Source organism: Ictidomys tridecemlineatus, chromosome 10, assembly GCF_052094955.1.
Source record: "Ictidomys tridecemlineatus isolate mIctTri1 chromosome 10, mIctTri1.hap1, whole genome shotgun sequence".
NCBI classification, from domain to species: domain Eukaryota; kingdom Metazoa; phylum Chordata; class Mammalia; order Rodentia; family Sciuridae; genus Ictidomys; species Ictidomys tridecemlineatus.
The window spans coordinates 11231971-11245504 of record NC_135486.1 but is presented as its reverse complement, the minus strand read 5'-3'; the positions used below and the strand labels follow the sequence as shown (position 1 = coordinate 11245504).

General features: G+C 35.1%; 1 protein-coding gene across 8 annotated transcripts in view; it reads right to left on the bottom strand.

Annotated features, from left to right (window-relative positions):
* Rasal2 (RAS protein activator like 2) overlaps positions 1-13534 on the bottom strand; it is a 323464-nt gene that overhangs the window by 25063 nt on the left and 284867 nt on the right. For all 8 annotated transcript variants that reach the window (XR_013426392.1, XM_021722624.3, XM_021722625.3 and 5 more), the window contains 4 exons: positions 12477-13031; positions 9884-10028; positions 2742-2886; positions 695-931 (listed from right to left, as the gene is read on the bottom strand). Coding sequence is in view for 7 of the 8 variants with exons in the window: in XM_021722624.3 (XP_021578299.1) it covers positions 695-931; positions 2742-2886; positions 9884-10028; positions 12477-13031 (1082 nt within the window). In the remaining variant the exon portion in view is untranslated. The remainder of the gene's footprint in view (positions 1-694; positions 932-2741; positions 2887-9883; positions 10029-12476; positions 13032-13534) is intronic.

Below are 13534 nucleotides of genomic sequence, written 5' to 3'. Positions count from 1 at the left end.
AATGTTTACAGATTTTTTTCAATTTAAAATCCAAGTTTTGGTCTGGGACTGTGGCTCAGCAGTAGCACACTTGCCTTGCATGTGTGAGGTACTGGGTTCGATTCTCAAAACCATGTAAAAATAAATAAAATAAAGATCTATCAACAACAAAGGGAAAAAAATATTTAAAAAAATCCAAGTTTCAAGTACTGTGTTTATCCTCCTTTGATCTACACAGTACCTTTTCATCTTTTGCATTTTTTTTTTAATTTTTTAAAATTTGTTCTAGTTAGTTATGCATTTTCTTAACATTATCTTTTAGGAAACAGGCTAGTTGTTTTGGACAATCTAACCATAAAATTTATTTGACTGTTCTTCCTTAGATTCTTGTGTTTTCATTGCTAGAATTATATGTATCATGTTATATCGTCCTTTTTTTTAGTACTTTTCACTTAATTTTATCTTCAATATTTTCCATATTTTTGTTCTTTGAAAAGAATGTTTTAAGTGGCTATGAATATTTCACTGAATGTGTATACCATGGTTATTTAATATTTCTTCCAATTTCTTGCTGTTTTTCAATTTTTATTGATAACAAAAAATCTGGTAATAGGGAGTAATGAGGCTCATCAGTCTGATCCAAATTTTAGGACTCATGTTATTTTTTTAAAAACCATGTGTTTTTAGAGTGATTATGGTAGGTAGCATCACCTACTTGGCAAAGTTGGCCAGGTTCTGAATGACCTTGGCAATAAGAGTTAGAGTCCGAGATGTACGGTCATCAGGATACTCTTGCATAAGGTTGAAGAGACTGGGAGACATAATGGCTGGGCAAAGAAAACGGAGAAACAATGAGGCACTAATGAGCCGCTCACTGATGTCTTGCTTGCCACGGTTCAGGCACTGCTGTTTCCATGATGCAAACACTTCTTTCAATTCACGAGGGAAAACACTGGGGAAGGAAAAAAAAATTTAAAACCTCTAAATACAAAAATACCATAACCCATGAAAGCACAAATGTTCCCATTCTGACTCAGCACACCTGAGTGTATTACAGTCAGGCTATAAGGATGACCTAGGAGACAGGCAAAGATGAGGATCTGCCCAATTCATGGTAGAGAGGTGGTAAGGAAGTCACAGAAAACCAGATGGAGACTGGAAACTACAAAACTCTGAATTAACTAGCTTACTGTAATCTCTCTAAAGATTGTTCATCAAAAATCTTCCACAATCTCACCAATTTCTGGGGGTACAGCAACAACTAAAATTCATGAACACAGCTATTCAACATTAGTAAATACTTTAGAAAGCTAGAAAAATACTTTGGGGTTTTAGAGGATGTAGAATTAAAATTATGGGAAAGATTATATAGATAGTTCGAAAGTACTTTGCTTATGAACTGTTAAAAAAAAGGAAATAAACATTTTTATTTATATACATATATCAAATTATCCCCAAACCAGCAAGACAAACATCAGTGCCCACATTCCTCAATCTCAAAATTGGCCATTCTGAATACTTATTTTTTCTATTAAATAAAAATTGAAATTTTTATTACTATAAAATTTGAATATTTTCTGCATTTGAATTTAGTCTTTATCCATTTTGTGGAAAGTGGCTGTTTTTAATAACTCATGCTATTTATATTTTACAGATTTAGGCAAACGTAAATCTCCACTTCTAAACTTTATAATTGAGATCTGAGTTTCTTTCAACAAAAACAACAAAAAGGTAAACTATGCATTGTATTCTGGTTTTCTTAAACAGTTCTTTATTAAAGAAGAGTGGAGCTTTCAAGGATACTTGAGGTTCAGGCTATTTATAACAATTCTTAAAGGTACGCAATAATTCTTTCAAAATCAATATGAAACAGTTTTAATATCAAATGAAAGCTTTTAAAAACTGTGAGGTCTGCTGAAGCATACCATCCTGGATGGATATTTAAACTCCCAGTGAAGCACAGTGTACTAGGTGATCAGCATCCTTCTAGTTATTTGTTTTCTTCTTCTAATTTTAACCTTGAGATAGCACCGGAGAGGTCAAATGTTAACCCTTCATGAAACTCCAGAAGGCCTTCTTTTGTCCTGTTTTCTATGCCTCAAGAGCAACTAGCAAAATGATGTTTATTTTAATGGTTAAACCCTATGTACACTCCCCTTCAAGAAGTAATATTTCTCGTAGGCTGTGATGGTGCATGCCTATAATCTCAGTGATATGGATGTAGAGACAGGGGAACTGCAAATTCAAGGCTGGCCTCAGCAAGGCCCTTAGCAAGGCCCTGTCTCAAAATAAAAAATATAAAAAGGACTAGAGGCAGAGCTCAGTGGTGAAGTGCCCCCGGGTTCAACTTCAAATCCCAGTACCAAAAAAAGAAAAAAAAAATGTTTCTCAGCATTTGCTTCTCAATGGTTATCATTAGTGTCTATGGATTGAACTAGGATCTGTTTTTCTCTTGTGTTCCACAATGTTCCTCTCCCCAAATCCCTTTCTTTTCAATATTCATGCATTCTCAGTGGGCAAAGACATCAATGCAAATTTAACATTAATTATGTTTGTGTGCTAAGGACATACAGATTTTTCAGTAAAATTAATTGTGGCAAAGCTAAAAAAAAAGGAGAATATCTGCTTAAAATGGAGATTTATATTTTAGGAATATATTAAGGTAACTTTCAATTTTTCCCTTAAGTCCTCCCTTTGTGATGACTTTTATATGAAAAAATTTAAGTTCCACGAGCAAGGGTCTACCATGGACACCAGCTCACCAGTACGAGTTGATGATCTTGCAGAAAGCCAGTTCACAGCACATTTTTAGGTTGCTTTGATGGTCTATCAGTTCACTAGATGAACATTTGCTGGGGTCCACTTCACAGTTCTCATCCGATTCATACAAAGCTTTGATGAACTCCCCTATTTGAGGAGAAAAGATGACAGAAAATATAACTATATTTAGTATCTTCCTGAATAGGATAAAAGGATTTAGGATTTCTGTCCTAAAATCTATAATGGGAATTTTTTTTCCCTCAGACTTCATATGGGAATCACAAAAGACTGCTCACAAAAGTTCATTGTTTTGGAACCTAATAGTTCTCATATCCCACATACCATGTTTATTTTCTCTAGCCTGGAAGTAGAATAATAGCAACTACTAACATCATCAATATAGTATTTATAAAAATAGTAACAATATGACTTTAAACAAGTAGTTATCTTTTACTAGAACCCATAAATTAGCACAAATCTGTAATTTGTTCTAAGGCTACCTTTACCAGAGAAACTAATTATCATAGAAAAACAACCCGAGCAAGATTGAATAGCCCACCTAAGTAAGGTCCTAGGGGCCATGTGGGTGCCAAGTCTAACCCTAACCCTAACTCCAACCCCACAGAGGTAAGTGAGGCTCTCTAGATTTATTGCTTATAATGGGGACAGTCATTTAATCTGGCAAAAATTATAGCAGGTCCCTTTTTATATACCCTAATGTTTTCCCACAGAAATTTAGCTTAGAAGCCCTTATACAACCTATCCCATATAAAGCTACACCTAGTATTCTCCAAAAAAACAAATCATTACCTTACCTGTTCATCCTCTACTACATACCATACCTGTATGCTTCTAGTGTTCCAAATTTTATACTGTTTTGTGCTTATTTATTCATTTCTGTCTCATTTCTAGAATGAATACGTTTGGAGGTTAAGAACAAGCTTCGAATCATGTTCAAATCCCTATCACCTTGAATAGCTCTTGAAGCATTCTAATTTTAACTTTGAGGTAGCACCGGAGAGGTTAAATGTTAACCCTGCATGAAACTCCAGAAGGCCTTCTGGAGCTCAATAAACATTTTTTTTTGGGGGGGTGTACTGGGGACAGTTGACCACTGAGCCACATCCTCAGTTCTTTTCGATATTTTATTTAGGGACAGGATCTTGCTGAGTTGCTGAAGCTGGCTCTGACCTCACGATCCTCCTGCCTTAGCCTCCCCAGCTGCTGGGATTACAGGCATACACGACCGGGCCTAACTTCAAAAAACATTTATCAGAGATGGCAGGATGTATTCTGGTTTTCTTTAACAGGTCTTTATTAAAGAAGAGTGGAGCTTTCAAGGATCCTTCTATTATTTGAGGTTATAACTAACCTCAACCTATTATTGAGGTTAGTTATAACACTTCTTAAATGTGAGCAATAATTCCTACCAAATCAAGTAGCAGTAGCAATAGGAAACATTTTTATATCAAAATTGTTAGTACTAAGGTAAATGAAAGCTTTTAAAAATAGCTATGATAGGATGGTAAATGAAAATTTGGAAGAAACATGCTTAGAGAATAAGAAGCAAACTGATACTCAGAAAAGGTGGTGGTGAGAGACAGAGGTTTAATTTCATTTTGTTACATATGGATTTCCAATTTTCCTAGCTCCATTTGTTGAGGAGGCTATTTTTTCTTCAATGTATGTTTTTGGTGTCTTTTTCTAGTATGAGATAACTGTATTTATGTGGATTTGTCTCTGTGTCTTCTATTTTGTATCACTGATCTACATGTCTATTTTGGTACCAACACCAGGCTGTTTTTGTTAGTATTGCTCTGTAGTATAGTTTAGGGTTGGTATTGAGATGCCTCTTGCTTCACTCTTCTTGCTAAGAATTGCTTTGGCTATTCTGGGTATTACCCTGTCCACAAATCAACTCAAAAGTAGATCAAAGACATGAGAATGGAGACCCTATGTCTAATACAAGAAAAAGTAGGCCCAAATCTTCATCATGTTGGCTTAGGACCTGACTTCCTTAACAAGACTCCTAAAGTACAAGAAGTAAAATCAAGATCCCATAAATGGGATGGATTCAAACTAAAAAGCTTCTTCTCAGCAAAGGAAACAATCAATAATATGACGAGAGAACCTACAAAATGGAAAAAATCTTTACCACACACACACATCAGATAGGGCATTAATCTCCAGAATATATAAAGAACTCAATAAATTCAATACCAAAAAACCAAATAACCCAATCAATAAATGGGCTAAGGAACCGAAAAGACACTTTATTTATTTATTTATTTTTTTTTAATTTTTTTTTTTAGAGAGAGAGAGAGAAAGAGAATTTTTAATATTTATTTTTTAGTTATTGGCGGACACAACATCTTTGTTTGTATGTGGTGCTGAGAATTGAACCTGGGCCGCACGCATGCCAGGCGAGCGCGCTACCGCTTGAGCCACATCCCCAGCCCTGAAAAGACACTTTATAGAAGAAGAAATAAATCGATCAAAAAATGTTCATCAAAAAATGTTCATTGGGTTGGGGTTGTGGCTCAGTAGTAGAGCGGTTGCCTAGCATGTGTGAGGTACTGAGTTCAATTCTCAGTACCACATAAAAATAAATAAAATAAAGGTCAATCAACAACTAAAAAAAACCTTAAAAAATGTTTATCATCTCTAGTAATTAGAGAAATGCAAATCAAAACTAAGATTCCATCTCCCTCTAGTCAGAATGGAAATTACCAAAATTACAAGCAATAATAAATGTTGGTGAGGAAGTGGGAAAAAACATACACTCATTCATTGCTGGTGGGACTGCAAATTAGTAAACCACTATGGAAAGCAGTATGGAGATACATCAGAAAACTTGGAATGGAACCATCACTTGGCCCAGCTATCTATCCCACTCTTCGGTTTATACACAAAGGATTTAAAATCAGCATACTAGAGTGATGTAGCCACATCAATATCTATAGCAGTTCAATTCACAATAGCTAAACTATGGAACCAACCTAGATGCCCTTCAACAGATGAATGGATAAAGAAAATGGTACGTATATACAAGAATAAGCCTTAAAGAAGAATAAAATTATAGCATCTGCAAGTAAATGGATGAAACTAGAGAATATCATGCTAAGTGAAATAAGCCAATCCCTCAAAACCACAAGCCAAATGTTTTCTCTGACAAGTGGATGCTGATCCATGGTGGGGCAAGGGGATAGGAAAGAAACTTTGGTTTGTGTTGAGGGGTATGAGGGATATGGGGCTGTAGGGATTGGAAGGATGGTAAATGAGACAGACATTTATTACCCTATTTACATGTATGATTACACTACTGGAGTGACTCTGCACCATGTACAGCCAGAGGAATGAGAAGTTGTGCTCCATTTGTGTAAAATACGTCAAAATGCATCCATGTATAACTAATTAGAACAAATAAAAAAAATAAAAAAGAAAAGGTGGTAGTGCATAGAAAAAGTAAAGGCTTTGCAGCCAGACACATTTGGGATCAAAATCCTGGATCCACTACTTAGACTAGGAAGCCTTGAAAATAATCAGAGCCTAACTAGGTGCTTAGGTTGTTTAAATGTAAGTTTGTGTCCAGAATGTTCTATGATGTGTTCTTTATGAAAAGCATTAACTATTACCTAGCACTAATATTTCATGTGTTAGGAAAAGGTTAAAAGGTATAAATATAGAAATCTGCTTTTATCAATTTTCACCAGGGTGAAAATTAGAGCTTTTGAGGGACTTATTTCATGTGTCTCACAGATGGTATTTCCTGTGTGTCATAGGACACCAACATGAATCACTTCAATCCGGTAGGTAAAGGGGGTTAACAGATGGAAGATTTAAACCTAAATGAGGCAGAGACCATGCAGTAAAGAGTAATGCTTTTATTAAGATAAATGAAGGCAGGCTAAAGAACAGGTTGACTGGCAATATTAATTCCCTCTGAGAATTTTTCAAAGACAGATGCATCTATTTTTTTGTTCAAGGTGTATGAAATATAACAAAACTTTGGGAAGAAGACAATCCAACCCCTGTTTTGAATAAGGTTGCCAATTGTTTCTGTTTATGTTCTTAGAAGCAGCAGCCATTTTCAGCAACCTGTTTCTTAGATAACAGATAAGGTAGCAGAGATCTTGGAGGGGTTACCTGAATTTCTTCCCGTGTTTACTGAACTATTTTCATGCCTCATTGAGTTAATCAGATATTTAATTATTCACTGTCATATCAAAGGACTTGTATCCACAATTCAATTTGGAAATTATTTCACTCAGAAATCCTGTCCCACTTTGATTTTTAGAATATGAATATCTGATTTCAAAGGAGGTAGTCAACAAATTTCATCCCTATGTCCATCGAATGGAGAATATTGTTTGAGGTGTCTCGTTGTTGATTTGTATAAGACAACAGAAATTAAAGTGAACCATGACATATAATTTATGACTGTAATAAGCTCTTTATGTAAATGAGACTAATAATCTTTCAGTACCTTTCCTAATGTCAGTGAAAATCCATCTATTCCTCTCATCAATTACTATTAGACCTTAAGCTGCAGTATGCAACTAGAGTTGAAGATAAGTAGGAATGTTCTCTACTGTTATCTAGGACTTAGTGTTTCTCTGGTTTTCTTTCTTCATTTCTTTCTTTCTTTGGCATTCTCTCTCTGATCTTTTGGATTCTTCTTTCTTCTACACCATAAACCCAGAGATCTGTGCACTGTGAGATCTGTCTTTGGCTCATGTGTTTTCCTGCTCTGGTAACCTCATAGATTCATTTTTCCCCTTCACATGGGTAAGTTAGGTCCAAATTTCCAACAGCCAGCTAGACAGATGTCCTGGCTTGCTTTCTTACCTAAAATCCCTGAGATTTCCTACCAGAACTTCAAATAACAATTCCTCTCTTCCAAACCAACTATTTCTATAATTTCTGTTAAGAATCTCATCATACCCCTCACATTCTCAAAGGTCCAGAATTCTAGATAACACTTGATCCTTCCTACTTCCTACTTTTCCATGAACTGAAAAAGCTGCCAAGTCCTATCAGTTCAACTTTAACATTTCTCATATCCATCTTTTCTCTATTATTATTTGCAGAGATTGCCTCATTACAATCTCATTATTTCTTGCCTTGCTTATTACAATGGCTTCTTATAGTTTTTAAAATATTTTTATTTTAGTTGTACACAATACGTTTATTTTGTTTATTTATTTTTATGTGGTGTTGAGGTTTGAACCCAGGGCTTTGCACATGCTAGGCAAGCGCTCTACCACTGAGCCACAACCCCAGCCCCAGGCTTCTTAACTGATTTCTGCATTCAGTTGCTTTCTTTGTCAATCCCTCTTACATTAATTTCATTGAAATTAATCTTACATTAATTAATCTTACATTAATTTCATTGAAATTAATCTTACATTAATTTCATTGAAAATAACATACTCAAAACTTTCAGTTGCTTTCTAATGATTCCTACAAAATAAAAATCTTTAATTAGGATCTAAAAACACTGGCTCTAATTATTTTCTAATTGTTTGTCGTTGTTCATTTATCTCTTTCATGTCCTTTTGCCACTTAATGGTTTATTCCGTAATGCCTGATTCTTTCACCTCTTTTTTAAAATTTTTGGTACTGGGGATTGAACCCAGCAGTGCTTTACCACTGAGTTATATCCACACTCCATTTTTATTTTTTATTTTGAGACAGGGTTTTGCTAAATTGCTGAGGCTGGACTCAAACTTGCAATGCTTGTGCCTCATGCCTCAGCTTCCCAGAAGCTGAGATTATTGGCTTGTGTCACTATGTCCAACTCTCTTATCTCTCTTTTTGTTCATGCAGTCCCCTCAACCTCCCATGCTAATCCTTGTCATTGCTCTTGCCCAAAGTATGTTTTACAACCTTGCTACCATTCTAGGTATACACACACCATAAGGGAAAGTTTACAATTCTGTCAAGTTGAAATTAATTTTAAAAAATTCTTTGAGAAAACAGGATTTCTCTTTCTTTGGTTACTGGGAAAACTCTTATTTCCTATATTGTAAGATCCTTAAGAACAAGAATCTCCAGTCACCAACATACCTTTACTAAGTGTAACAGAAATGAGGCACCAGAAATGCAGCTAGTGCAAATTAAAATTTTCAGTAACTGTAAACTATTCACTGAATTTCAGAATATGAAGAATATAAGATCCCTCATCAATAATTTCTACATTGATTAGTTAAGTTATATTTGAATACACTGAGTTATATAAAATATGCTGTTTATTTAACCTGCTTCTCTTTATTCTTTTTATATTGACTACTAGAAAATTTAAAATTACTCCAAAAATGAATATATAACATCACTCACTTATGGCTCACTTCATGGTTCTATAGGCCAGCAATGGTACACACCACAGAGGCCAGACGGTGCCCTACTTCTAATAGTTAATGACTGAGTTCATGACCAAGTCTGAAATAAGTGAGCAGCCAAGCCAGTAAGAGCTAATGATTGGACAAAAATCTGTTATGTTAAAAAAAAATCCATCTGGGTGTGGTGGTGGCACATTTATAATCCCAGTGACTCAAGCTGAGATAAGAGGATCACAAGTTTGAGGCCAAAGTGGACAATTTAGTGAGATCTCGTCTCAAAAAAGAAAACAAAACAAAACAGAGGGTTGGGAAGTAGCTCAGTGTAGGACACCACTGGGGTTCAAGCCCCAGTAGCACAAAAAAATAAGCCAACAAGCAACAACAACAACAGAAAATTCTAGACCTTGAAGTCAGAAATTTGGAACTATAGTCTGGCAAGAGTTTCTTCAGTTTTGATTAGAGGTTTGTTATGCATGATAACAAATGTTAGGCAAACTCTTTTTAAGAATTAGGTAATATATTTGTACTATGATTTAAAACTCACCACTTAGGGGAAATAGGCTACCTCTCGTGTAGTAGTAACATCCACTAATATTGTTATATGTAAAAATCAGGAACTTAGCTGCATATAAAGAAGGGCTATTTCCACCCATACTGTAATAAACTGTTTTCCCGAAGAGACTTCTCACAGCTGAAACTAAAACCTTAAAACTCTAGTTAGCTAAACTAAATAATTTATCTTATGAGGGTGAAACAAGTTGAAACTGAAAGGGAAAGAAAACAGATATTTTCCTTTTCCATACCCAGTGCATCATGAAGATACTGTTGTCCCACTAATTTGAGGTATTCCTCAATGGATTTGGTGGCAATGGTGTTCTCTCTGAAGATCAAAACATCGTGCTCTCCACAACGATCCACCTCAGACATCACTAAGTCGGTCAGAAAATCCTGGAAGAATAATGTTCAATCAGGCAGAAAGTAACTGAATAAATAATATACATTAGAAGAGACTAGCAAAATATCTGACATCCTGGAATACAGCTCTAAAACTTAAGCTACCAGATTCACTGAAAAGAAAAAAGGCACTCAGGAGAAAAATCTTATGTATCACTATCCCTAAGTTTAGAATTTCTTCAGAGATTTTCCATTGTACTTTTGAAAAAGATCATAATTCTAAATGCAAAATGTCAGTGTCTATATTTCCTGGAATCTATTTTCCAGCCTCATCTACCAGAAATCTCTACATTCTGTTCCAGCATTAGCATCAGGGGCCTTTTCTTCCTTTCTCTTCTCTTTCTTTTTCTCTCTCTCTCTCTCTCTGTCTCTCTCTTCCTTTCTCTCTTTCTCTCGGTCCTTTCATAACACCAAATCTTTCTAAATATAATGTTCTCTTTTCACCACAAAGCCTTACAAATGCTGTTCTCAGTTCTGCTCCACTCTCACCCCCATTGTCATAGAGCTAATTCCTGGGATCCTTGGGCTCTTAGTTTACACATTGTTTCCTCAGTGAAGACTCCCTGACCAACACTGCTCTGGGCTTCCACTAATCAGGTCTCCTTGCTCCACACTCCTATAGTAAGTGCTACATATCTTTTTATCCTCTGTACTTCTCATTGCAATCTCACATTTATTTCTGTAATCATAGGTTTTCATATGATTCATGTTTTCTTCAGAAAACTACAAGCCCCATGAGGGCAAGGATAGGGTCTATTTTTGTTCACCACCATATCTCTAGCACCTAACAGTTTGTGACATATAACAAATGTTCAAAATATAACATCAAATTGGCTCACAGTATCAGCATGGAATTTCTTGAATTCATCACTTGAACTCACTTTCTAGGCTAACTACCCATCTGTCTGCCCAATCACCCGTTCACCCACCCATCTACCCATCCATCCATTCATTCATCCATTCAGAAGGGCATGAGAAGAAATAAAGCCCTGAAATAACAGCCTCTTCCTTCCTCAACAGTCTTAAAAGAACCTAATGCAAAATTCAGTGTTTATTATTGTTCAGTTGGAAATGTGATAACATCAAATATTGTAAATGTTAATATTTTGGGGATATTTCAAGGGCTCCCAATCAAAAGAGGGAATATGCTGATTTATAAAATTAGACATTTTAAACATTAATGCAATTTATTCTGGAGCAGGTCAACAATATATCAAGAATGGTGGACTTAGGAGTCACCTTTAAAACTTATGGTAAGGGGCAAAATGAACTTTTAATGATGATGGCAACATTCTGTGTCTTGATTAGGTGGTAGTTTCAATAGGTACATAATCTGTCAAAACTCACGGAACTTCTGCACTTAAAATGGGTGTCATTTATTGTATATAAATTGTATATTATTTGTTTTAAAAAACTCTCATGTAAATCTTGAACCTTTAGCAACTAAGAAGTAGAAAAAATAGATCCATAAAATTTCAGACTCAAAATTTCAATGACACCTCACCCCAACTCTTAAACTTTTTTTTAACAACAGAAAGCTCAATATTTTGAATCAGTAAATTTAACCACAAAAATTATAATCAGCAAGAAGATAATCAGTTAAGAACTAAATATCTAACATATTGATACATTCTGACTTATATCAAGAAATTTTAATAGCACTTTATTTTACTGTTTGGTTCTAAATAAATCACTGTAGGAGTGAACATCTATGGATTTAAAATATAATCTTACCATGACCAGTTTGCTTATGGAGACTCAGCCCAATTAAGATTTAAAGGTCAAAGAACATAAATGTGCCCAATAGGTCAAAGACTCCATTAACTGGTTGTTGTTCTTACAATTAGCATATTTCTTTTTTTTTTTGAGTTTTACTTTTGTATGGGATAAAATGAGACAAGGCTATTATGAAACAGCCACCAACTGTATAACATCCCTTAGTATTTTTATCCCAAATGAAGATTTTAATCCCATGAGTATTCTTGCTAACACCCAGCATGCTTCTTGAATACCTCCTTTTGTGCTTAAGGGCTATAGACATCCATTAATCTTAAAATATAGTGGGGAAGAAAACACTGTATGACACTTTAGAACTAAAGATAAGGAATCTGAACACACTGTGGGATTATCATGTCAATCATACCATTTATTTTACCAGATAATAAAGAGCTGGTTATGGTATCTGACTTTCATGAGAATGGACTTTTGAATATTTATTGGTTCCTCCATTTTATATTTTAAGTTTTATAAATCCTATATTTTCTGAATCTAAGAAGTGCTAACAAGTTCTTTCTTAACTCTTATTTCTCCCTTTCTTTTGTGACCAATAACAATGCACATTTGTCTAATTTGGATCTCCTCAGCATCCATATCTTCATCTCTTTGTAGAGGTTAGAGAAAAGCTTTCAGGTACAGGTAATGCAATTTCCCTTTTCCACTTACCTTGGCTCTGCCAGTACTTTGAAGAATGTGCACTAAGGCACAAGCCAACTCCTCTTTATTTCTCACACTAATTACTGGCTCTAGGACAGAACACAGCATGGTATAGTTGCTGGTGACAAATTCTGCAAATTCTTTGTATTGCTCCATAGGCAGAATGGTGATAGTTTGGAAACGTGACTTAATCCGAATAGAAGGTCCCCCAGTCTTTCCTTTGTTGGGTGTAGGTGTACTCACTGGATACCACTTTTCTACAAATTGGCGACCAGTCACGCTGGCAGTGGGGATGTTGACTAGCCCTACATAATTATTCTTGTCCTTTTTTTTCTTTTTTTCCACATCCTTATAAATGTGAACTGTGATGCTATGAAGAGGTGGAAGGCTGTAGAATTCAAAGTGTTCTCCCCAGAAAATATTGTCTGCTTTGGTCTTGCTGGTTGTACGAGCAAAGAGGGTATCATCAAGGCACAGTTCACAGAAATATTTCTTTTTAGGGGCAAGATCCTTGGCTTCAATGATCCATAAACGGAGAACATTTTCAGCTCTTCTGCAGTTGTCCTACAAAGAGGCAACAAAATTGAATTTGTGAGCTGATATCTCAAAAGAACATTTTCCTCTTAAAGTGATGCCGAACGATCATATGCTCTATTAAGAGTAGACAACAAATAATGAAATTATTTGCTATCTCATTACTTTAAGATAATAGCTAGCTCAAACTAGAATGTCTTAGAATCTTAGGGAACCACATATGTTCTATTTAACTTGTGATGAAAAATTATCTTGTAATAGTAAATTCTCATTTAGCCAAACTAGTAGCAACTGGACTTGTTTTCTATAAATATAAAAGAGATACGTAGTTAACAAACTTGTGTTCTAATTCCACTTCTATTATATACTTGCTTCTGACTTGGGCAGGTCACTTAACTTTTCTGAGTGTTCTTATCTACACTGGTAAGATCATAACAATAATATATGCAGTAAAATTATTCTTAGACTGAAATGTTATGACATGCATATACACTTAAAAACTGTTAAGCTTTATAAAAATTAAGATGTTATCA